This window comes from Choristoneura fumiferana, chromosome 5 (assembly GCF_025370935.1).
Source record: "Choristoneura fumiferana chromosome 5, NRCan_CFum_1, whole genome shotgun sequence".
Lineage (NCBI taxonomy): Eukaryota > Metazoa > Arthropoda > Insecta > Lepidoptera > Tortricidae > Choristoneura > Choristoneura fumiferana.
In genome coordinates, this window is record NC_133476.1 from 6,604,766 (window position 1) to 6,632,409 (window position 27,644).

At 35.7% G+C, this 27,644-nt stretch overlaps 2 protein-coding genes across 2 annotated transcripts in view; both read left to right on the plus strand.

Moving 5' to 3' along the window:
• Positions 1–663: 663 nt before the first annotated feature.
• Positions 664–3,753, plus strand: LOC141427783 (odorant receptor 85b-like). The gene is made up of 2 exons (XM_074087375.1): positions 664–1,727; positions 2,437–3,753. Exons 1-2 carry the CDS (start codon positions 678–680, stop codon positions 2,641–2,643), a joined length of 1,257 nt encoding a protein of 418 aa, XP_073943476.1. The 5' UTR covers positions 664–677; the 3' UTR covers positions 2,644–3,753.
• Positions 3,754–4,061: 308 nt separating this feature from the next.
• The window catches only part of stw (laccase), a 56,452-nt gene continuing 32,869 nt past the window's right edge, over positions 4,062–27,644 (plus strand). The window contains exon 1 of the mRNA XM_074087638.1: positions 4,062–4,407. Coding sequence (XP_073943739.1) covers positions 4,311–4,407 — 97 coding nt within the window. The 5' untranslated portion in view covers positions 4,062–4,310. The remainder of the gene's footprint in view (positions 4,408–27,644) is intronic.

Sequence of the window (27,644 nt, forward strand, 5' to 3'; positions counted from 1 at the left end):
ACATAAAAGTTTTACCATGTTTTTTCGCAAGTGTATTGTCTTTTATCTTTTTAATTGCGAGTTTATAACCGAATTGAGACCCTGCTTACATTAAGTGTCGTAACATTCCTGTCTTAATTTTGATGCCAGATATCTGGTCATAAGCTTGATCTTAAGGGTCATATGGCGCAAAGCATTAACTACATTAACTACACTTACCTCAGTTCTCACAATTTTATTTATTACACTCATTGACATTGAGGCTGTCAATGATTTTGGGCTGATTGCGACATACGTCACTCGCAGGACTTATGCGCACGCTTTTCCAGACATGCGGGAGGCAGGTTGCGTCACACAATACCTTTGAATTATCTTATTTATAATAATGTTCTATTCGAAGAATATCTATAAAACTAAGCCTTGGACAAACGGATGGACATAGCTTAACTATAAAGTTCCTTATGGAATCCTAAAAATTTAAATTAGTAAGATTGATAAATCATAAGAAACGGACCTTATGTGACACAATCAATCTGAAATTGCAGAATGAATAAAACATCGTTGTAGAAAACAACGGTAAATTACTGATTACGAGGTGATTTGAAAAAGGCGGTATACGAGTATAATGGCAAGAAGGAAATTGATGATGATAGGTAATTTACAACGGTTGCACCTTGAATAAGAAGTTTTCTTTTGTAATGAAAATCATTTTTCGTAAACAGTCGACTACTTACTGTAAAAGTATCGGGTATTTTATCGAAATGAAGTCACAGATAAATGAAATTCCGAAACCAAAATACAAAAGTTTCGATGATACCTTCAAGTTATGTTCATTTGCTCTAGCCGTTGGTCTACTTTATCCAAATAAACGAAATCTCCTTATAAGAGCAATATTGTTTATATGCGTCTTACTGTTCCATTTCTGGTCTCTATTCTGGTACATATGGTATACTACTAAATGCTTAGTGAAACTTGATATATATAATTCTACAAGGAATATCACACTTGGGATAATTATTGTACTCTTCCTGTTCAAAACTGTTTATGTAAATTTGAAAACTGCAACGTTTGCGGAAGTTTTGAAGCAAATAACCAAAGACTTGTTAAAAGGGAATGACATGGAGGAAGACTACCAAGATATTTACGATTACTTCATAAAACAAGGCAAACTCGGTCAGTCATTTTACGTATTCATTCCCAGTTTACTAAGCTTTATGTTTCCTATATACTCGGGAATAGCCATGGTTGGTGGGAGTTTAAAGAACGATAATTTCACAAAATACATGGTACATGAGATGGATTTAAAATACGTGGAAGATAAGCAATACGACTCTCCTTACTTTGAGTTGATCTTTGCATACTACTCGACGGCAAGCTTCATTCTGCTTCCGAATTATGTTGGATTCGATGGTTCGTTCTGTATTGTCACTAGCCACTTACGTTTAAAGTTAAAACTGATATCACACAGTATCCAAAGAGCTTTTCAAGATTCAAGCAATACCGCGGAATTAAAAGCCAGGTTGAATAATTGTATAAAGGATCACCAAGAAGCGTTGGATTTCTACGTTTTAATCCAGAAGATGTACGGAGGCTGGCTTTTTGCCGTGTTCCTGTTGACTTCTTTCCTGATCTCCTGCAACTTGTATCAGATTTATCTGGTCGGGATCGACCCGAAGTATACATTATTTGCTTTCACTGGAGTGTTTCACATGTATACACCGTGTCATTTTGCCAGCAGCTTAATTGCGGTAAATAATTTCCTTGTAAATAGTTAATTTTTAATTCTACCGCTTGTAATGTAATGCACTAAGGTTACTACTAAAGTTTATATAGTCGTTAAGTTTTCATAATTTTTTAATTTTTCTGTGCTTTATTAATATTTTTTCCGAAATAACCTTCTACAAATTAGTAGAAAATTCTAAAAAAACTAAATAAAATCATTAAGCCTCGCTTTACCTCGTCTTTAATCAATTTTTTGTAGCAAATCCTGACTGAATTAAAAAATGATATGTTTTAAGAATACTGTATCGACCTGGTATACTCTCAATGGTTGATAGACATTTTTTATATATATAAGAGGGGGTAAACGAGCACGCGAGCCACCTGATGGGAAGCAATTACCGCCGCTCATGGACATCTGCCAACAGGATGGATAGCACAGGTGCATTGCCGGCCCTTTGAGAGACTGACAGGCTCGTTCTTTAAAGAACCCTAAGCTTTACCGCTCCAGAAACAATGTCCCAGCTGGTTCCATATTTTAGTCGGAAACTATGCGAATATTTATATTGTATCAGGGACCACTATTCATTAGGTAGTTGTGTTATCGACAAATCTTTTTTGGCATCCACACCCCTTGGGGTATCGTTTGTTGGCGTCGTTAACAATGAATGAGTTAACCCCATGCCATCATATAGGCTCAATTAAAACTCAAGTAAACTATTTCTTTTTTTTCTGTAGGTGGGGGAAGAAATTAGCACAGAGATTTACTGCGCCAAATGGGAGTCCTGGGAGGATCCCGCGATTACTAAACTCATCATCTTCATCATAGCGAGATCACAGAAAACGCTGCTGCTTACTGGACTGAACATCGTTGTCTTCAATATGAATTCCTTTGTGTCTTTGATGCAAACATCCTACTCTTTTTTCACTTTGATTACCAGATAAATTTACTTCAAATTGAAAAAATCCGGCACTTGTCATGTATATCACATCAGTATCAGTAACTCTCAAGTCTTAAGTATTTTCACACCTCTCCTTCAGAAAAGTAACTTTTACTCCCTAACGAGAGGGAGTAAAGTGCCACTTTTCTGTTCAAGGTTTTTCTAAGTGTTTTATTGCAAATGCAATTTTTTGAAGTGGATAATTGTAGAACCACGCCATTTTCTATGCTCGTCGCTCTGCAATTATATTTAGATTTTTTTTCAAATTTTTTAATGCTCGTTGTGAATAGTTGTATAAGCCACTCGGGAGCAAAATTATTTTCATGTTGGGCGTTAACACTTGAACCCCTCATTACGCTCAGGAATCTGCTTTAGAATTCCCTCGCTACGCTCAGGATTCTATTGTAAAATCCTTCGCTACATTTTGGATTCAATGTACCGCCCTCGCCGTAAATACCTCATTTTGCTCCCTTGTGACACAAATAACTATTACACGTTGTAAATATCTATTTTCTACAAACTATTACATGATGTAATTTCATGGCATGTACCTACATAGTTGAGAAAAAAATCTTTCACAAATAATTGAACAACAAAAAAATTACTAGACGTCCTTTATAATAATTGTGACATGCTTATTCTTAAACCGTGGTGGCCTAGTGGTTTGACCTATCGCCTCTCAAGGAGAGTTGCGTGGGTTTCAACCCCGGCCCGCACCTCTGAGGTTTTCGAAATTAATGAGTGAAATTACATTTTAAATTTACCAGGAGCTTTACGGTGAAGGAAAACATTGTGAGGAAACCTGCACACACCTGTAAAATAATTCATTGGTATGTGTGAAGTTCCCGAGCCGCACTGGGCCCGCTTGAGACCTACGGCCCAAGCCCTCTCATTCTGAGAGGAGGCCTGTGCCCAGCAGTGGGCAGCAGTGGGCTGGGATGATGATACTTATGCTTATGCAAACATGTTTAATCTAGTCTTAGTAAAAAATGCAACAAGCACGGGATGTAATAGGTGTATTAATTTAGTCGTTATAAATTGTACCTAATCTGCCCCAAATGCACATAAGTATAAATAATATTTTCACGTACTTCAATAAAATAATCTTCTCGAATGACTTTACTGTACTTTCCAATTTTTTCCATTAATTTTTCATTTGTTATTTCTGTCGCGTTAATTAACGTCATTATGAAGTTTTAAGCGGTCTCGTCATTCATCAACGATTCTTTCCAATCTCGCTAATCGGTGGCGAGGCACGACAACCCCGGTGGCATAAAGCGAAACGCGACGTCAGTGCCAGTGCAGTTAGCAGATATTGCACTCCGTCGATAGCAAAAGTGTCTGCCGACCCTGGTACCCCCACTCGCAGAGAGGGGGCTCCACTACCAGCTCCCTTCACCTTCGCCGCGCGCGCCGTCCAATGACCGGCCGCCCGAGCCGGCGAAAGGTTTTATATACAAGTGGAATTCGCACTGCCAAATTGCTATAAGTCAAAATATAGGGTAGTCGGGCGGTTCACTCGTTCGCCGTGCTCTTAACGGCGTGCGTCGATTTTTTGCGAATTGTGCACACGGTTTTTTTGGATTTTACGCGACTCCCTGTGGCAGGCAAATGCTACGTGCAGTGCCTTATTAATTCAGTGATATTTTACTAGGACTTTGTGTGATAAACATGGGTTGCAGTGCGAGACTCTGTTTACTGACTGTGGCCTTGTGGCTTGTGCTGGACCACGCGGTGGGCGTGAGAGTGGTACCCAAGCGGAAGAAAGGTAATTTACATTTTCTAAGCAGTTTCTCGCTGAATCTGGCTAGGTTTTTTATGCTCTAGTAACTTTTTGCTACTTACTGACACCGTTACTTATACATTTTATTTTTGATGCTAAGTATAATCAATTTACGATGTTTAATGAATGTAAACTACGCTTTTTTATAACTTTTTTTTTTACATTAATCTTCCATTTAGTAAATAATATTAACGAGTTAAAAATTTAGCAAATTTTTTATAGCTATGTTCCTTTCTGCCATTTGAATAAACTTATGATTTACATAAACTTAAATAATTAATTGGTTCAGGCGTTTCCGGGAAACACCTATTATATATTATATTATTATAATTATTTTACCTTGCTTCTCTATTACTTACCAAATGGTTACGAAGGAGCAGGTTGATGAGTTAATAAATTTATATAAATAAACTAGTGTACGCCCGTAAAAATATATAATATATAATAAAATGAACTAAAGCAGTCAAGAACTATATTTTTGGACCTAATTAACGGTGAATAACTGTCACATAATCATAAGACAAATTAAAAAGATTTCTAAATAGGGCGTAAATTAATGATCAGTTTCGTACATATACATCGACGTACATATAAGTACATAACGAACATTCATATGTACGTCAATGATAATAAGTAACGACCAACCTACGAACAACAGATGTAATTAATGTATGAACTAACCACAGACATAACTGTTGAACATTGCCCATAACCTATTCCAATTATTTAAAATCATGACCATTACGACAATACCGTTAGATAAAATTTACAGACTTTAATTAACATGACCATAAGATGCTAGCAAGCGTAAGCATCAAGTGAAATTTGCCAACACTAACCTGTTGCTACACCAAAGCCGTTACTTGCATGATCTTGGTGGAATTATGCAAACGGGTCAGAGCTTAAAGAAAAAAAACTGACGATGTAATCTGATTTAACTTTTTATATTGTCCAAAGTAGTCCTCGATAGCGGAGTCACGATTTTGTGAATAAAAGCGACAATGTTGGCCGCGTTTCCGGAGTTTTGCAAAACATACAAAAAACTACAACCTTCTCAAATTGTACTTAAGTCTAAGAAACGATAACAGTGAAATAAAACGAGCCGCTTGGCCTTAAATAGCAGTGCTCTACTATCGGCCGTATTAGGAGAGTACGCTACTGGACGCAGTTTTCGCGCCTTATTTCGTCTTAAACCTATGAAAATATGCGCGCCTGCGCATGCACGCTCGAAATATGTCGCAATTTAATCTAAGTCAAGTTTCAAAGTTCCCAGACATCCTGTCAGACGACGAGAAAACGTAATTAGAGACTCCGCGCAAAAAATAAATCACACGAAAAAATTTTACGCTGCATTTATTTTATTCAGTCCAAACGAAGTCTCAAATACTTTTTTATTTCATCATTTAAAATGCCTAATGATTACAACCTATTCTTAAGTTTTCTAGTGTAATGTGATACTACTGAATTTTTAGAACAACAACTTCAATAAATCTTTTTTGCAAACATTTACGACTCGCTTGTGCAAAATATGAAAATTTTGAATTACAAGTCTTATTTCGTGTTTCACAATGAGTAATTAGCAGCGTTACATGAGCTCCATACTTAAACCTATCTCGTATTTAGTTGAAGTCTGTTTTAGTAATTAAAATAATGCAGCAAATTCATTAAAAACAAAATAAGAATATTACGTTCTGGCTGTTGCTCGCAACTTTGTCTGCGTCCTATGGGAACCTTACACGTTCCCGGGATAAAATATAGCTTTTCTTACTCACTATATTTATTATCCGACAAAGAACGAAAGTCACTGACGTAGGTCAAAGAATTAGTTCCCTGATGGCGTTGGGCTGGCCACGTCTGTCGCAGGACCGATGAACGGTGGAGCAGACGAGTCCTCGAATGGAGACCACGGACAGGTAAATGTAGTTTAGGGCGTCCTGAGATACGGTGGACGGACGTCCTTAAGAGGGTCGCTGGCGGCGGATGGATGCGTGGGGCTGAAGACATAGTGTTGTGGCACGCCATGGAAGAGGCCTATGTCCAGCACTGCAGTGGACTGCTGTAGGCTGATGATGACTCATTAATAATATAATAAATAAATAAAATAATAATAAATAAATATCACGGGACACTTGACACCAATTGACCTAGTCCCAAAGTAAGCAAAGCTTGTGTTATGGGTACTAGCTAACGGATAAACACACTTAAATAGATAGATACATACTTAAATACATATTAAACACCCAATTCTCGAGAACAAACATTCGTATTTTTCATACAAATATCTGCCCCGACCGGGAATCGAACTCGGGACCTCAAGCTCCGTAGTCAGGTTCACTAACCACTGGGCTATCCGGTCGTCTAAATATAGTTTTCATAAATTGAACAAAAAACTACCTAAAATCAGTTCAGTCTTTAATTTTAACCATATGGAAAGAAGCAAATCTATTATTTGTTTAGAAGTTGTCGCTTGCAAGTTCACCAGCGTAGGTACTTATATGTGGAAATTATCGTAGGTAAGTAAAATAAGCAGTTTGCGGGCGACATCCGGACATTGGCTAGTTAATCGAAGACCGGTTGTCATGAAAAGCAAAACCGAAGCGAGAGTCCGACCGGTCTGGAGTAACTCACCCGTGGTTTTCCCGCGTTTTCCAAATAATTAGTCTCAATTGCATCTTCATAGAAACTGGAAAATTGTCTCTAAACGACGTATACGTATCGGAGTGGTCTCGCCCACACGGTATCAATTTCTGGGCAAATATGCGCGATCCTGAGAGGTTTCTCTGCTCGAATTCATATGACGTAAGATTAGGACTAGACGGTCTCATTGCGATTCAGTTATTTAGTGAAAGCCAGAAAAGTATGGTTTTTGCATGATTTAGTTGCCCACGTGGCAGTGAGAAGCTAATTGTATTTGCTCGCATCTTCTTTCTTAGTTGGGCTTTGATCTCATGAATTTTACATACAGTGGAATTGAAATTCTGGAATTATATTAAAGTGCCACGAAACATATTAAAAGAGAGTGTAATTTTAAAGGAAAACCCTGTGTTTATACATTCGCAAAAAATACTAATAACCAGGTGTTACTTTGCGGAGGTCCATATCAATGAACTAAAAGAATTTCCTTGCTCACCCGCGACCTTACGATAGCTAAGCTTATGCAAAATATGCGTGTTCATGAAGCACCTCCACTTCCACACTGTAAGAACACACACAAATCACACAAACCCATCTATCACCATAATATATGATAGATGGGTTTGTCTGATTTGTGTATGTTCTTACAGTGTGGAGGTGGAGAACTGCATGAACACGCAAATTTTGCATAAGCTTAGCTATCGTTAGGTCGCGGGTGAGCAAGGAAATTCTTTTAGTTCATTTACTCGAAAAATGTTAAGCTTGAGCTTCACGTCTTCGATAATAAGTAATCATCATCATCATCATCTCAGCCGTAGGACGTCCACATCTAAAGTCCCAAAATGTAAAACGCTAAAGCCTTCTACTTTTTGTAACATAAATGAATGATATTCGTTATGGAGATAGTTAAAATCCCAAGAATGATGAAGGAAAGTTTTGATTCTGGAAATAAAATACAGTTTCCGCAGGATAACGAAAAAAATTGTTCGTAGATGAAGTCACTTGCAATAGCTAGTGTAATAAAACAGAAGAAATCGGCCTGATTAACTACTTCTTCCTGAGAACGAAGGCCGGTTGTATATAAAAACTCTTTGGGCATAAAATTACTATTAACAGTGCGTTATCTTTACGCAAATTGTGCGCACTGAACTAGAGTGTAATTTATTTGTTAGGGAACTGTACATTTCACGACCTGTTAATTTTGAACTAAACGGTACTGCATTATTAAGTGCTAAGATTATTAAACCAGATTACGCACAAAAAACAACCTTTATTTAATAGACCTAAGTTTTGATGTCAAATTAATTCAATGTAGTACAAGTGTATTTTTAAACACATATGCGACAGCTAATACTAATCACGTACGAGTATCTAATTTGATTTACATTAATTTAATGAATGTTTCCGTTCGATTTAAAGCTATTACTTCACAGCATGTGGGTAGTAAGCCTTCTACTTATAATTAAAATCCCCTGAAACGGGCATTTGTAGGGCTCCTAGAAAAAGTAAATTAGTAGTCGAACCACTGATTAAGTTTAATCTCATTTTTAATTAAGCACATTAGACCATACTGACTCGGATATCGCTGCGCTAGTAGAAATACTTATGAAGTAGATTAAAAATTTACAATAATTATATACGCCTGCGAGTTTTCATGCTAAGTGATTTAAATGTGCTATTTACATTTTTCAAACATAACCAAAATTCTTGCTTTGAAACGTTACATTTCATCTATGTAACGCTGAAATTTTGCACTTTTTTGGAATAAAAAGTAGCCTACGTTTATCAAAAATAATATAGGTTCCTATTAGTAAAGTATTTTTTAGAGTCATTTGACCAATTCAAACTCTAGAAGAGTAGGTACAGTCAACGTCATAAATAAGTAATCATTTCTGTAGGTACCTTGTCGCTTTCAGTCGTTACACAATTTCGTATGGCTTTTCAAACATGACGTTATAGTGACAAGGTAAAAAAGTGATCACTTATTTATGACGTTGACTGTATTTACATAGCTTGCTCATCTGTGTGATAGATAGGATTACCCAGAGTTTACTGTCATGGGACTGTTTTTTTAAAACACATTATTCGAAAATAGCACTCGAAAATCTGCTGCAAAATTACGACTCTTAACTAAATTATGGACTGTAAGTACATCATAGTGTTCATTTATGTTGTTTGAATATCAGCCGTGCAAAATTTCATGCTACTAGACGCTTAAGATTTTGGAATTTTATACGAATCCCGTGAGAATATTGAGATAAAAAATCGTCACAACTTTTAAAAAATCTCGTAACTAAAATCAACATGTCTACAAAATTGAACCTTTTTTGAGTACATTTTTTTTTAAAGTAGTGACGAAATATCCTGTGTGTTATTCCAGACGTCGAGCTCACATGCCATAGTTTCACAACACACACATACACACACACACACAAATTTTTTCACTTAAAATATTAGTAGAATTATTTAGAAGTATTTTCTGTACTGCTTTACTTTATGGTGTTCAATAAGAAGTCGTTTTATTGTATTTGGTAAAACTATTTTAAACTGTAATTTGCTACTAACACTCTTATGGGTAAGGCCGCGAATTTTAACCAATGTGACATAGAAATAACATAAAAAAAATACGTCACGTTACCATAAAACGTAACGCAAATTTTTATAAAGCCTAGATCAAACTGGTAAAAATTCCCATTAGATAACGTATGTATGAAAAAAAAATACATGTCATATAATAAAGTGAAGTTTTTATTTTTACTAGAACTTTCTGACGATACTGATCTTAAATCTGTCCTATATGAGATCTATAGAGCTAAACATGAGAATCTGGAAGTAGAAGTACCATCTAGTTGACGAACATCTTTCCAAAAGTGTATCTTTACATGCCTCTCTAACACTGACAATAAGGTGCACATTTATAAGCATAACGAATTTGGATGTGGTTTTTTTTTATTCGACTGGATGGCAAACGATCAAATGAGTAAGAGATCACCACCGCCCATAAAAATCTGCAACGCCAGGGGTATTGCAGACGCGTTGCCAACCTAGAGGCCTATGATGGGATACCTCACGTTAATTTCACCGGCTGTCTTACTCACCACGCCGAAACACAACAGTGCAAGCACTGCTGCTTCACGGCAGGATTAGCGAGGAAGATGGTGGTAGCAATCCGGGCGGACCTTGCACAAGGTCCTACCACCTAGTTGTGAGCATGCTTGTGACTTCGACTGTACAAGCTATTAAATACCTCAAAGAAATAGCCAAAACCCTAAATCACAGGTTTTACCAATTTAGGAAGTAGTATCTTAGTTAAGTGGACAATGTAAAAAGATGTTTTTGGAAATAAATTATTATGATTATTAAGTTTAGGTAACAAATGAACTAAGTAGGTAAGTGAATCTCTCCGTTTGTCTCTCACTTTAAATACGCTATGCATGTAGCAGGACGTGAACACAGAACTCGCCACAATTCTCTTGTGCCGATCCCTGCACCTACAGATTAAAATTTATTTAACTTCAAAATATCCATCTAACTAACTTACTGTGCGTGCAGTCATTGGAAACCTAATAATAAACTGGTGTAAGTTAGAATTTTTCTGTGTGAACTTCCCTTTACCACATTTTTTCGTTACGTTATGTACAAAATACGTAGCATTTTGTAAAAATGTAACGTAATCGTAACGAAAATGTAACGTATTTTATACAAAAAATCGTTTATCATGGTGAATAACGACATTTTGAACATAATAACACATGCCACTTACATGGAAAAGATTACCCTATCGTATGAAAAAACAACCAGTTAAAAATAATCACTACTTACCCTTAAAATCGAACAAGCCCTTTCGACGTTTTTTCGAAAAAAAACCTCCGCGTTACTTTTGATGGCTGTTTGTCAACAAACTGATGAGATTTATTTATCTCATCGATGTTGCCCTATTAGAGTATTAGTTGCCAGTGTACAAAAACAAATTTCTACCGAAATTGGCGTTAAAGGTACCTAGCTTAATTAAGCGTCACCTAAGTATTCGTAACGAAAACGTGGTTTTTTGGCACGTGAAAAGAAATAAATATAAAACATGAAAATTATTTGATTATCATGATTCCGCAATCGGTAGGACTATCGTTATATCATAAAATTTTGTTTAAACAAAATCATGATCATGAGAAGTTAAATAGCATGAAAATAATAAGGTATTAAGTACTCGTGGTCAAAAAAAATAGTCAATTTTCGTTACGTTTTGGACGGTAATATATTTTTATTATTTTTTTAAAAGGGTTTAAATCAATTATCTCATTTGCGACCTTGAGAGTTTATATCGTGTCATATAATAAAAAAAATTAAACCTCTAGGTGTTCTCAATTTTTTTTATAGGCGTTCCAAATTTGAAACGTCCAAATTGGTCAAAATTCGCGGCCTTACCCTTATATTAAACATTTGTCACTTTCGGACGGTATTTTTGAGGGATACAATTTCAAAAGCGGTCCCTGATCCCGTTACTACTAGTAAAACACACAACGCTCACTCGAATCTTAGAATTGGTAGTTGTAATTCATACCGCTGTACCAAGTTCGCTGTTTCGCGACTCTCCATGCATTATTCAATACTTCAAACGAAAACCTAAGTGACCGAGGTGTAACCACGTAGTAAATATAAAAAACCGGCCAAGAGCGAGTTGGACTCGCGCACCAAGGGTTCCGTATTATTATTTTTATTAGACATTAGCAAAAAAAGGCAAAAAAAAATTGTTGTATGGGAGCCCCCCTTAAATATTTATTTTTAATACGATTATATAACTAAATATTCTTTGAATATTTCAAGCGTCTACCTGTTGCCGTTATTAATATCAAGCAAAAAACGGCAAAAAAAACACGTTTGTTGTATAGGAGCCCCCATTAAATGTTAATTTTATTCTGTTTTTAGTATTTGTTGTTATAGCAGCCACAGTAATACATAATCTGTGGAAATTTCAAGTGTCTAACTATTACGGCTCCAGAGATAGAGCCCTGTGACAGACGGACGGACAGGCAGACAGCGGAGTCTCAGTAATAGGGTCCCGTTGGCACCCTTTAGGTACGGAACCCTAATAACAACAGCGTAGCTGGGCAATGTTTATTTATTCTTATTTTAAACATTACTAACCGTTAACCGCGAATTCGTTCCCACGGAAGAATAAAAAATTGACTAACTCTTTATCCCGCGTGGATTTTGAAAAACCCCTTCTTCGTGCACCTCTATGATCCTCATAGAAATCGTCCGCATAGTTTCAAGTCTCCAGCTCCATTGATTTTGGATCCTAAGCTATAAAATACTCAATGATGAATTTTAAGTACAGGGATGCTAACTAAATTACAAAGCTGAAATATTTCGAACTAATTTTTAAATCTTTGTGTTAAGGGTAATGCAACATACCGTACCCTAGAATTATTTCATTTACAACCAGTAAGAATTGTCAATGAAAAACTTTAATTGAAAACGTATATAGAACATTAAGTTTTTAAACTCGGCCTTGCAAACATAATTAACTTGTTACATACCACTAAGACAAGTCAATTGCGTAGTCCACAAGATCTTGACAGAATCTCCGGTCATTAGTCCGAAATATGTTTATTGCAAGACTTGCAATTTTTACGACCAACAGAATGACTACTAAGTATCTCGCTACGCATTATTAGAGCATAATATGTGCCAATTTCCTCTGCTTATTGCGTTTGGATTCGACATGCCATTACGGCTGCGTTACAACAATGCGTCTATCCGAGATGTATTGTGGTTTCTTCGTTAGTTTCGCGTAAATTGACCTGTTTAAAACCAGTGTAACCACCTAGTGCATAATACCCATAAATCTTTATAGTACTATTGAATCGTCAAATTACTCCGCCAAAGCGCTTTAAAAAGCGGTGTAGCGTGAAATAACAAGAAAATTGTATAATTCATTGTTTCTGTTTTGTTTTATTCATAGTTTTTAAGTCCTGCACCAATAGAATGAAATAGACTCCATCTATTTTTTGAAGTTACGACCTAAATATGTACTTAAATTATGGACTAGACTTTTACACAAGAGTATATGGTATTGATTTTGACATGCAAGATCGTACAAAACTAAGTTCCATGTATATCATTTCCAACGCTTGTCCAATCATTTTTGCTAGCATTATTTAATAGAAGCAAACTACATGATCTTCAAAGTTATTATATTATAAAGTTAAAACTGAAGCATATCCCTTTTTAAAGAGAATGGCATCCGATCGCTACAGTTTTTTTTTTACTTGGATCATCACTTGAACAAACAGGGTGTGATAATTCGTCGATGCAACAATGTAACACGCCCCGTCTATTAAACGATACTTACGTAAAATCGCATAACTAACAATTATAGGATTCGTTGAATCATTTCTTGAATAACCACTACAGCTCTCTACAATGAATATGGTAATAACTTTGTGTGTTAAAAATAATTAGTTGCCTTTTCATCCGTTACATATTCTTTACTGTCATGTTCAAGAAGAAGCACTATTGTTTAAAGCACTTGTAATTACAATTCCATTCATTATTTCTTTCTGTCAAACGGTAGGTATATGATGAGGATAAAAAGACACGGTAAAAGCAATCATTTTTCTCAGTGCGTTTGCTAAATACGGCCTTAGATATTAATCAAGTTTAAATGGTTATTTAGATCCGCAATTAATAAATAAGATGCATGTAACTATGTATCTCTATAAAAAATAACGCGATTGTCAGAGTGACTCATATATCACCTAAATCACTGGAGCTAGAAACTTGAAATTTGGTTTGCATGTGCCTTAAGTATCATATTTTAAAAGAACTTTTATAGGTTACTTTTTATATCTCTGCTAAAGGAGATGTTGCGGACTTAAGCTAGATCTTTATAAAAACTTATTTGTCTGGAGGAGTGTCTTGGAGGCAAAGATTATCATTATATTTCTGTTATATTATAATATACCTTTAAAAGTCATCTCTGTTTGATGTTGAATTAAAAAACAACCGGTAGAATTTAAATTACTTTTGCTTAGTATCTATTTAAACGTAACAAGTCTAATGAGGTTTCACTTTTTATAGAGAATTTGCAATATTCTAAACACATACTCTACAGTTTTCTTTGTGAATTTCACGCTAAAACCTATAAATAAGCTCTCTAATCGCAGTTGACGCATTTTAAACCATTTTCTTCATTAACATTCGGTTTCCGTATTGATTTAAGCGTTTTAAACAAGGTTAACTGCACTTTAGTACCACACCTAATAATACGAGTATCTACACAGTGGCTTAACCACCATGAGAATGATAATGGCAATAATATGAATCACTTTTAGTACAAAGTTAGTATTAATAGTCACTTATTTATTATTTTTCCTCGATTACTCGCACTCATCTAATCTAATGCGTATAACTATGTAGAGCACAGGCCTCCTTGCAGAATGAGAGAGCTTGGACCGCAGTTCCCACGTGGGTCCAATGCGGATTGAGAACTTCGTACATACACATACCATTGAATTTCATCGAAAATTAAATTGAATGATTTGAATTTATTTTTATATTTAATTCCGACAAAATCAAATGTGCCAGCCCGGCTTCGAACCACGGTCTTCTGCTTGAGAGGTCATAAGTCAAATAACTGGGCTATTCCGGCTTCACTTATTTTTGTCTTCTTTAGTTAGTATTGTATAATTTAATATGAAAATATGAAAATATCTTTATTTAAATCAACAAAATGGTTGCACTACTTACTCACTACTGACATTTGGACTTACTGCTAAATTAATTAATGAAGTGCTTTTAAGCGATAAGACAGCCTGTTGTCTACTCTACCCTGCATTTTGTCTTGGTGTAAACATATTGTACTCATTTGTGGTACTACTCAATAAAGAATATTTGTTTTGCATTATATTGTAGTGGTTACAGTCCTTCCCTTTTTTTTCTCCCCACGAGTTCGTTATGTGAATAAACTTAACTTTTGTGCCTCATACTTTTCCACAACAAATTATTTATACTTTATACTAGGGTAAACGCTAGTATTATCATAATATTTTTAATTGGTAGGTAAGTACTTGGTTTGACAAATTATTAGATGGTTCAAAAAACCATATTTCAAATTGATATTAAACTAAATGTTTACTAACTTCAATTACTTGAACTTATTATGTGGAACTATTAAGTTTGCACTCTTTTAGGTAGGTACATTATAATAGCTCGAAATGTTGCTCCGTTTGTTCAAGATTGACCTGGTAACTCTGCGGTCACAGACCAGCTTTGTTGTCAGTACCTACTGACCTGCGCCAGCGCTGTGTGCTAATAAGGCCATTGGGCAACTAACCAAACGTAACATTCATAATAATCATAATCCATTGTAACAAGCCGAGTTAGCGGATCATTCATCTTTTTGATCGATTGATACATTGCTGTATCCACAGAACTATTAATAAGAAGTTATAGTGTGTAATATCGAATTAGAGTATTTTGACCTTGTTCTCCGCTACCAAAAAGACGAAAAAGGAAATGAAGTAAAAGCATGGAAAAAAAATGCAGTTCATTAATATGGATATCTGCAAAGTATGTAACATAAATCCAGCGATTATAGTGTATTTTTTTTTTCAAAAACGATGTCACCTCTTTTTCATTTCTCTTTTTATTAATGCGCTCATGTTTTTTTGTATTTTAATAGGTGTAATAAATTGTAGTACCTACTATCAGTGAAACCTTTTTGAACCACAATCTCTGCAATAACCCATAGTTTGAGAAATTAACTTCATTGCAATGAGTTCGGAAAATATGTACTTAAATTATTGTTTAAACTACACATTGATCGACGCCTCAAGAGCTAGCACGACATACTTATCCCAGCGGATCACACTTGCACTTGATTGCACAGAAATATCTTTCAAGGGGTTACCTATTTATTATTTTACTAGCGGACCATCGCCGGTTGGTACCTTTGTGTACTTTGGTTAGATTTTCACAATACTTACTTATATTGAGTTATAGGTGAAGAAATATGGTTAAGTATACCGTGACATGTAAAATTAATTGAAGTGTGTGTCTGCACAGGTCGTGATACGTTTGCTAAAGTCTGACTCCCACGTAGAATTCGCCCATCTTCAATGCGACCCTCTTTGCTTTGCTAATATCCGCCTGAGGCATAAGCCAATTACTCGATTCACTATCGATATTGAGTGACAGGCGAAATGGCATTAATAAATCAATCGATAAAATTCTATTTCAACATTGTGACAGGCGTTCGTACGTTAATGTGCCTACCGTCAAATATTAATAAAAACACTCGTTTATATATTGCGTAACTATCGGACACCCAGACTGCCTAATTAGAATCACTGATTTAGATTAATACATGACATAGCCTTAATATGTACAGCTATGTGTTGCGTAAGGCCGAGAATTTAACTTTTACATGACAGTGCGTATGGCAGGAAATAGGGCATCCGATCTGATAGATTTGTTCGGACAGCTTGTTTCCGAAAGGGAAAAGATTATTTTATTTAACTCTTTTTTTTAAGGTTTCATATCTCAGAAGAAAAACCTATAAGTATGCCATTCAATTGTATGCCAAAACATTATTTCTCAGAAACGCGTCGTGGTTCTGAGTTGATATTAATATCAGATTTGCAATTCTTTAGAGCTACGAGTATGAAAATGATTTTAAGATCACGAAATCAAAACTACAATCTTTTCAAACCCAATTTCTTAAAAAACCGTGGATACAAAATCTATGGAAATAAAACGTACTTCCCGTTGATATAGAATTATGAAATTTGGCAAAACATGAGTATTGGTAACTGGTCAAGGAATAATCCAAAAATCACTATAAAATTTTTTTTGAAGTGAAAACTTTTTCAAAAGCAGCGTTCAAAGCCGTCTTTATTTCGCCTGATATTTCTAATATTATTACTAGTTCGTAGACGTAACAGTGTGAAGTCAAAGCGTTGTCGTTACGAGTTTACGCATGATACTTAATTTAATACTTTCTCCGTTAGCTGAGGCTGCTGTCTCGACCGCTACTCATCAATTTCCCTTTCCGATGCTTAAAACATATTACGAGTATCGCGATTAAGTATACCGGATTATCTAATCTTTTGTCTTTTAATATTTTCTTGATTAAATCCGTTCCATTTATCAATCTACCAAAAGCTTGTAGCTACTACAATTGGGCAGATTTCTAGGTTAAAAAAAAACTATTAACCCGCTGTTTCACCATCCACTGATTAAATTTATTTGACGGACGCCGGACGCCTTTAGTCCGTCAGATAGAATAGCAGAAAATATTTAACACGTATTTTTTTCTTTTTTCTATTAAACAAAAAATTATGAAGTTGAAGCGCTTTAAAGTTTGGGAGTGAGGTCCCGTGACGTCACTCGGGGCGAAAAATGTCGCACCGCGTGAAATGACGCAGAATTTTAACTGGTTAGGCAGAAGAAAAAATACGTGTCTTAAATTTTCTGATAATGTAACTGACGCACTTATTAGATTTTTTTGACACTCAGGGGGGGGGGGGTGAAATATCACCGCCCATTGATTAGTTTTATTTGACGGATAAATGTGATGCCGTCTCCGTCTATTCGAACAAAACAAACAGAGACGGCATCACATAAATGTGATGTGATGTGAATGTGTGTGTGACGGATAAATATAGCCGTCAAATAAATTTAATCAATGGATGGTGAAACACGGGGCTATGGCTATCCTATTAAAATTCCTTGATTTTCGTTATAAATATGTCCGCGACTGATTACTAGAAAAGCATGTGTATCTAATTCAACTAATTGATTTTGTAGATTCAGAGCAAATTGGTCTTCACGGCACAACAACAAAGGACCAGACTAAGACACTGTTGATCCTAACTCCGTTATTCCTGTGAAGATATCCTGTACTGCAGAACATACAATTTTGGAAACTCGCATTTACTTATCGTTTATGTCAAGTCATGCCCATTTGTCCGGCAAACGAGTACATACTTTTAAGAAAGTTTCACGCGAAAGGTGACCCTGCCCGCACTTAAACTGCATGACGCAAACGCATCAGTATCAAGTTACTTCAAAATGGAGAGCAAATATGCGCCTCGGAGATTGACCTAGTTTTTAAATGTAACTTAATCCTTAAACAAAACAAGGATTAGCAATTAGTTTACAAACGCCTTTTAGGGCTTACTGTCGGGCAATGATTTCGAAATTACATGCACGATTTGAATGAATGGTTATTTACCAATAGACCGACTGCTATTTAGCACAACCCTATCGACATTTTTTGAAGCACTCTAGAAACATCTTAGAAGATTTTTTTTTATTCATCGAATTAAATGACTTTTTATTTATGGCCAGCTTCATACTAAATATTTTAACTACCAAAGCAGAATTTAATGGAAGCTAAAACCGTATCTAAAGAGTTCGAGTGTGTTTTTTAAACACTTTGATTTGCCTTTAGTTCCGTTTTGTAAATTTTAGAAAGCATTGACATTTTCTCCAAAATTGATTGCAATCGATGCGGGGAATTCCTAATCGATTAATCGTGATTTGTCGTTTTTAAAGACGCACCGACGGGCCTAGGTCAAGAACGCCGGTCGGCCATGGCATCGAAATCAGTCTCAACTCTCTTCTGTCATCGAACTTACGAGTACCATAGCAGTTTCATTGACGTAAATTTATCTTTGGAATGGGACCAGTTTGGAGTGGACTATTTTCTAAATCAAATAATATGTGTGATTGCTAGGAAAGATATGCTATGTTTTTATGCCATATTGTTGAATGTCTTTATTTGGTAGAGAACATGTGTATTGACGCCAAATCAGCTCTTAAATTGATCTTATCAACATCAAATATCAATAAAATCACTGACACGAGGAAGAATCCGTACAATTTACTTCTAATAAAGCCTGTGAGTTGAGAATTCTAAAGATATCTATGTATTGCGCAATCAGCGAGCGCTCTAAGGTAGGTATATATAAATTGTGTTACAATTCGGGAATGCGATAAGTTATTTATTGGCCGCTCTACATGTAGTTACAATAACGAACAGCTGTTGCGCGAGAATGCTGTGTTCCCATGACTAAGCGAGCTCGCACATAAACTGAGAACAGCCAATTATTAACATTCCATTACCCCATACGTTAAGTTTGTAGCGGTGTTAACTCGTTACCGCTACGCAATGAATGAGTCGTTAATAAAGAATAACGTTTACCGTATATAGTTTGTTTAAATAGGGTTGTATGCAACAAGCGTCTAACATAATTTGCAGGTAATCTAACTTTGTCCAAGTCAGTGATTATTACTTTCACTGTTGTACTGTTTTACGTAACGATTCCGTATCTTACAGCTAAAAGCTATCAATTCAAGAGAAACATAGTATTACGCGGTCTATCTGTTATTTAAATGAAATCAATCGCTGACATCTTAATGGACTACTATTATCCCGTTGTAAAGGAATTAAAACTACTTTTATCTCATTCATTTCATCACCTAATTTACATTCTATACATCAATTATAAGTACATAAATTATGCGTTCACGTCGAAGACATAGTGTAAGAGCCATAATTACAGCATAATGTGTTTTTAATATACACTGAATAGACATTTTAAAACAAACAGGCACAGGATATTTGGCAATGGCTACTTCATACCTACATAATACATAATTAGCTCATGCGATATAGTTGGGACAGCAAATTGGGGTGCACTTTCGAATGCATCTTACTCAATCGGTTGAGTTGTAAAAATAAAGGCCAGACAATTGAATTGCGTTGCACACAATTTAAACAGTCATTAAAAAAACGCGGCTGGATTTTTCACTTCGAGACAAATTTATGCTACTGTAATAACAAAATGAAATCAATTGTTCAGCAAAGCTTTCCTCGACATTTCTTCGGACAATTACTAGTACTTAATCATAAGTTTGTACTAAGTCATAACCAATTGGCAGCTTTTCATTCCCTTGTCACTTGTTAAAAAAAGACCAGGACATTTCGCTAATAAAGTCGTCTAGCTTTAATTTCTCTGTAGGAATGGCCGTCAGCTTTCTTTCACTGTACTTATACGAAGTCGTCTCTGGGAACGACATTTTACGTCGCTTCTCTATAAATCAATCAATCCAATGACATGATTTAAGATTCGCTGAAGGTGTGAAAAAGTCATTTGTAAATAGAGACATGGGAACTCGTTACACGAACGACTTTTATTGATTACTATTCACCTTTTTAAAAATATTTCTGAGGGCTGAGTACTTTCGCTAGTTTTCTTTGCAGACATCATTCATATCACTATATCGTACACATACATCAGTTAAAAGTTTGTAACCTCTTGTTGTGCACATATAAAGAAGGAAACTGGATTAGCTTCCACCCTATCCACTAACTAGACAGTCCAAACTACTGGATTAAGCAAATCTACGGGATTTAGACCGCGAATACATTAAATGTATTTTCCTGAATTACATTTATAGTAGTTTCCGATATTTCGACGTGTATCCTATTAGTCATGTCCGATTAAATACCTATCGGGAGCTCGTTATAGTTGATATATTATAACTAATATAACCAATGGTTATCATTAAAAACTGTTACATGGGTTAAGAGCTTGCAATTTTGCACAGATTTTTTATTACTCGCATCATGTAGAATAGAGAGGTCCCTAACGGAAACAAAGACATATAATATAGCAAAATAATCCATAAATACACAATGCAGGGAATAATCGCGACTATCAAGAGATTTTTTAAAAACCGGCCAAGAGCGTGTCGGCCACGCCGAAATAGGGTTCCGTAGCCATTACGAAAAAATTAAGTAATATTTTTCTAAGGATTTCGTATTTTATACGGAATCTTCCATAGTTTAGGTATATTTTATACCTTAGGCTGCTTTTTACTCTTAAACTACTAGTAATTCTCAAGCAAACTTAACCGTTATAGTTCTCCTTGAAAGTTTGATATACTTACTACCATCCTGAATTTTTTCAATTTTTTTTCACCCACTATTTTAGACTTTAGAGGGGGGGGGACGCTCGATTTTAATGAAAATTTGCACTTTAAAGTTGAATATTTCGCTAACAAACGCTGAATCGAAAAATCGTCTTAGCAAACCCCTAATGGACGATATCCAACGATACCCCACACTATAGGGTTGGATGAGAAAAAAAAATCGCCCCCACTTTACGTCTATGGGAGGTATGTACCCTAAATTTTTTTTTATTTTTTATTGTACCATTTTGTCGACATAGTTAACATATATATCCGTGCAAAATTACAGCTTTCAATCATTGATAGTCCCTGAGCAAAGCCGCGGACGGACAGACAGACATGGCGAAACTATAAGGGTTCCGTTTTTGCCATTTTGGCTCCGGAACCCTAAAAATGGCTAAGGTTTTTCCCGAAGGACCGGTAATACGAGTACGCCCTTTTTTCTCTAATAACTATATTATGTACCTAGCATGTGTCCATGCGTATGTAACATCAGTATTTGTAACGTTACTTAGCCGCGTGTAGGATTGAAAGATTTGAGATCTCATTATACATTTTGATGTACCTATGTAAGTATATGAAATGACTATCAGTTTCATTACTAATTTCGTTTCGGTTTAATATTATAAGCGGCCAGGCGTTGCATTTAAAATATTTCGTTGTATTCATATAATATTTATTTAAGATGCATGGTATTTACTCTTAATATACGATAATACAATCGACAAGGCTCCGTAATATCACAACGCAGTATCACTTATGGCGAGTATTTTAACTTTAACCCAAGACTCACGTTCAACTGTTTCTTTCACTTTCTCGCTCCAATCTTTATGAGGCTGAATACATAAAAAACATAATAAAAACCATTTAAAACTGCAATTGGATTGCGCAGATATAATGCGTTTCAAAAATACTTGCGAACAAAGGCTGCATTATCAAAAATACACACAGACACAGAGATAGGCGTATATCGTATACATATTATTGTACAGTCACCAGCACCAATATCTGACACAACAAGCGTGCATAAATATCTGATACGACTCCATTTCTAGGGCCGGAAAGACGTGTCAGATATTTTTGCACGCTCCGCTGTGGCAGATATTAATGCTGGTGACTGTATATAACCGTGGTTGAAACGTATGTTTAAAAAACAATTCTCTAAATTATTTAATATGCTCAGTCGTTTTTTATTTTCCTTTTTAATTAGTGTTTCCCTTTTTTGTGTTGGTTAAAATGCGTGTTGTTCTAAAAAAAAATTGCAACTTAATTGATCTAAAAAAATATTAAAGAGTTTTTCATTTAATGGTATAATCACAAACCTCAAAGTACATATATACTTATAAGTTAATCTTAATGAACAAGGGTGGGAAAAACGCCCGTCGCTTTTTTTGTATTATAGATACTTCCTAACTAATGTAACGATTATTAGACTTTATACGAGTTTATTATTTCTTATGATGAGTGACTTTCAAGCTTTTTTTAATAATATAGGTATTTTATGGGGTAAATTTACTTATCCCGTTGAATATTCGTTTAGAAAGTATAGCAAAACATCAATAATTATATATTCGGACATTAGTTGTAAGACTTTATTACCTAACCTAACCTATGGCATCCGTCTAAAATTTTTTATTTTAATTTGATAGACGACTAATTCTCTTTATTTCTTATCTGTAAAACACGGTACGTCTACTTAATGTTTCACTGGCGACATAACTCACATTCCATTGTATATTTTATTTATACTCGTAGTTTTATTTATTTTATTTATTAATTCAAATTAAGACAACAAAATGGCACAAGAGATAGTTAACACGAAAATACTTAAGTTTTATACTAAGCTATTCAAATGCATAGGAATGTTTAGATCTTTCAGTTATTCATTATTTAATTAGGAAGTTTTTAATCTATGTATCTATAGACGAGTATCATTTTATTGATGATCTGGAACAATTTCTTTGCTCGTCCGCGACCTTATTTCGCTTAGCATCGTTTATGCAAAAAATGTGTTCATGCAGTTCCTCCACCACAATTCATCTGGTAACATGGCGAACGGTTGTGTTGCTCTAAAGATGAGCTCTGTTTGAGTTCGTAACGCATCAGTGTACTGTAGTGGTGGTGATAGATGATTTTGTGTGATTTGTATATGTTCTTACAGTGTGGAGTGGGAGGTGCATGAACACACATTTCTTGCATAAACGTAACTATCATAAGGTCGCGGGTGAGCAAAGTAATTGTTTCAGTTCATATGGACCTCCGCAAAGTACCGCCTGATTCAATAAATTATCGTTTTATTACTTCTGTGGTAGCTTTTCTAGTTATAATCCCACTATCGCTTTAGCCAGCTTATTGTAAAGCATGTCTTGAATCACTTTCGCCAAACTAGGGCAGTGCACACTGGCGCAACGGGTCCTCACTGGACCACTAGTTGCAAGGTTGAGAAATAACTGGTCTGCCAGGTCTTACGCACTTCTATACACTTCATTATAAGCTACATTTGCTCTATATTTTCTCACGGTTTCGTACTGCTTTTTTACTTAATTCAGAATTTGATTACTTTTATTTAATGAAAAAATATATATACGCGTCGACTTCAACCACCTCCGGTTTTTTCGTCGGTTGTTTTCAACGGCCGGATCTCACGTCTTACGTCGAGTTTAGCTCGACATGTTTCGGGCTAATTCGTAGCCCTTCTTCACGGAGTGGGGGCGGATTTTGCTCCTGGAGGAAGGGAGCTAAGAATTAGCCCGAAACATGTCGAGCTAAACACAACTTAAGACGTGAGTTGTCCGGTTTTTCATGAAATAGTGAATCTCACGGTAGTTTCATGTTCGGATTACTTTATATCCATAATTTTAAATTAATTAGCTATATTATTAATTAATCTTACCTACTAAAGACTGCTGTTAACAGCTCAAAACGGCCGTTATGCACGCAGAATTGTATATAATAAAACAATAAAACCTAAGCAAATTACCTAATTAAATACTCAACAGTGCGTTGGTAAAAAGTTTTTGGGTTGTGAAAAACTGTTTTCTGACTGCACGCAATCTTGGAATTCGTTGACAAAAACAAATGAGCACCTTTATTTTTTTCTAAACGCAATATTTAGCAAAGTAATGCTAAACATGAAACTATCTAGTGACTCACTCATATTAAATATATTGGCCCGGATAACTCACGTCTTAAATCGAGTTTAGCCCGACATTTTTCTGGTTAAGCCGTAGCCCTTCGTCTTCGGAGCAACGCGACTCGGCGGCTGCTGCAACACGCGCACCCTCGTAATCCTCCGATTGTCAGTAATTCATTTTAATGCAAATACAGTCATGATTATCTGTTTTGTCATTCAAATACAACTGGATTAATTACATTAGACATAAGCTATGAAATGTAAAACGTGATTATCTTTAATCAGCTTCTGATGTTATTTCGACGCAGTTGCAAGCACCATGATCACGAGTGCTAGAAATATCGGTGCTTAATTAAAGATAATGGCTTATATTCCGTAGCGATATGCTTAATTTTGACTACCGTAAACTGCTTCAACTTTGCCCTCTGACCCCAACATTGCCTGATTGGATTTAGAGTGGATAACTTACTAACTCGTATAGGTTTTTAACGAGAATTATTATTACGGGGATAAAAGTTTAAAAACCTATACGGTGCTAAGTTATCGACTCTAAATCAAATAAGGCAATTTTGGGGCCAGATGGCAAAGTTGAATCAGTTTACGGTAGCTGCTAACAGTAAAAAATTCATAGAGCTTTCTTAACTTAGTAACTAATTACGAACTTATGAAACAACACCAAATCTAAATCAACCGCAAAAACACATTATATTTGACTAAATCTACAGAAACTGAACAAAAGCTTGATAATTTCCGGCCCATTAAAGGTACATTGCCGACAAGGTTGCGTGGTGTGAATGTGCCGCACAATTGCATTCCATATAAATTCTGTCCCAACCTTCTGGGGCTGACAATCGAATTTAAGATCTCTGTTTAGGTATTGCAGTGTAGTTCTGTTGTGGCGGAAAACTATGACAACATTAAAGCGGATCCGATTGATTTGAAGCCGTCGAACAGTGGTCGAGACGGATGTTGGGAACGCCCTTGCCACGGAATCCGCTGACAAGTGACTGTCGCGGTCAATTAATTATTAAATGAACTACAACAACTCACAATCGAGATATATTTTAAAGGCCCTGCTTCACCGTTTTTATTGAGTTCCGGATATTTTATGTAATACATATGTGATGATATCTCTGTTTAATAAAAAATAAGCTTTTTATTGCTCTGTATCGTCACATAGGCAAAACAACAAAACATTTATTAGTAGATATCTGTTACATAAAGTAGTAAGAGAGAGAAGTGAATCATGGGGTAAAAAACTACTTTTTTGGTAACACGATCGTGATATACTAATTTCACGCTCTAATACTTTAGGTTTGTTGGCTAGCAATAGCCTAGACTTGAAAGACAACTTGAAAATTCGCTCAAAAATTACGAACAATTTCCTTTCATTTATCTTTTTTCCAGCTCAAACTTTTCCCTTTATCTTGCGGAAACGTCTATCGTTAGATGTCAACCTGTCCGTCTATTTAAATGGAAATCAGTTGTGTCTAAATGCTAAAAAAGAGAGACAGATTCACAAAGAGCCTAGTTCTTTGAAGCTGAACCAAACTGAACGAGACAACGCATTTAGAACAATAACAATAAGACGTTAACGTTATCGAGTGGAACCGTTTTTCCAGCCCGTGGGAGTCAAAGGTGCTATTTTAGCACAAATTTAAATATAACACCGGTTCTTCAAACTAAATCGTTATTGTACCAAGAACAAGGATATCAATTAACATGAAAACCGTAGACGGTATGTTAATTAAAAGGCATTATGTAAGCGGATCCGAAACGTAGCTAGTTAAACGTGACTGCAGTGCACCTTCGATAAAATTTATCTGAATTATTATTTATGCCGTCTCTATTTGTTTTGTTCCAATAGACGGAGATCACATTTAACCGTCATTTAACACTTATCAATGGATGGTGAAACAGCCCCTAAATCTTAGTTAGTCTCAAAACTAAGTGCTAACTAGGAGTTAGGGGCACGCCGTCTATTTTTCACCTATGAACTTTTCATTTTGTTCTTAGGGTTCCGTACCTGAAGGTCTCAAACGGAGCTCTATGTCCGGCCGTCCGTCCGTCTATCCGCCTGTCAGACAGGTTTAACAGTAAAAGCTACTTACAGTTTTCAAATTTTACAGTTTAAGTATCAAGTCAAAGTCGAAAGTCAAAGATATTGTCAAAAAAAAACAGTTTTGTTTATTTTGTCGCTTGAATGAAAAAAATATAACAAAGTCGTACTCGTGCCTTTATACTCGTATCTGTCAAACCTTAGCATACCTTAGTAAGTAACCCAATAAGATACAATTAGGTACCTACTGGAAAAGTGTTTTACTTGTGACTTTCCCGCATTTTAATAAATCCTTAACAAAAACAAAAGTTTGTTTACGCAAGTTTCAAACATGAAGAATGCTTTGCGAGAGACTGGAGTCTGAACTAGGTGGGTACCTGTATTACAGATCACCAGGTTCTCACCCCAAGGACGCATACAATGACAATTACATATTTACAGGCAAAAATATATCAAAAAACTTGAAGTGCAATTAACCATTTTAACATACAAAATCCTTGTTCATATTCTTGTTTGGGGTATTTCAATTAAATTTGTGGACGTAAATTGAAAATACAAACTGAAATACAGATGCACAGAAAAAACATAAAAATAAGACCATCACTGGGAATCGAACCCAGGTCCTCGGTAATCCGTACCGCGTGCTATACCGCTACACCACTGATGGTCAACGGTACCGACACGAATTTCCCTATGCACCTCATATCTCAGCTTGTGTTTCTTACTTAGTCACTTAAGCAGCGACGCTAGCGACATCTATGCCGTAAGCCCTCAAACTTTTTCGGCATTCCTTTGGAACTAACCGCTCACCCGGACAAGAGATATCGTTTCTAAGCAATCAAATTAAGATTGGTTTTTTGGAATCTTTTTGTATTTTTTATTTGTGGACGTAATCAAAGTCCTACAAATAAGTAATGTTTAAAAACTCTCACACTACTGCCGAACCGTTTACTTTTACAAACACTTTTAATTATTCGCAATGTTGCAAAATGCAACACCTATTATTCGCTTCATACCACATATACAATAACTATTGTACGTCTAACCTATCTAACGATCTCACAATGCAGGGTTTATTTGCCATATTGCCAACTTGACATTCGGATGACATTAACTGGAGACGGAGACAGGTGAATCGCACCAAAATATCACTCACACGTGAACTTGTCAAGAGAACAATGCAACAAACCCGCTTTCTACGCAATTTTGTAATACTATTCCTTCAAATTGCGACACATTGTCAGTGAAAATATTGCGAACTTTAAAACTGTCTTGCATATTAATTTTACTCTTTGTTTGTTTGCAACAAGGAACTAAGATATACGATTTGACTGTCAGCATCGTAATCGGCGTCAGTAATACTTATATGTGACAGCTAAATCGTATCGTTTTCCACTCTATTGGCCTGACAAAATA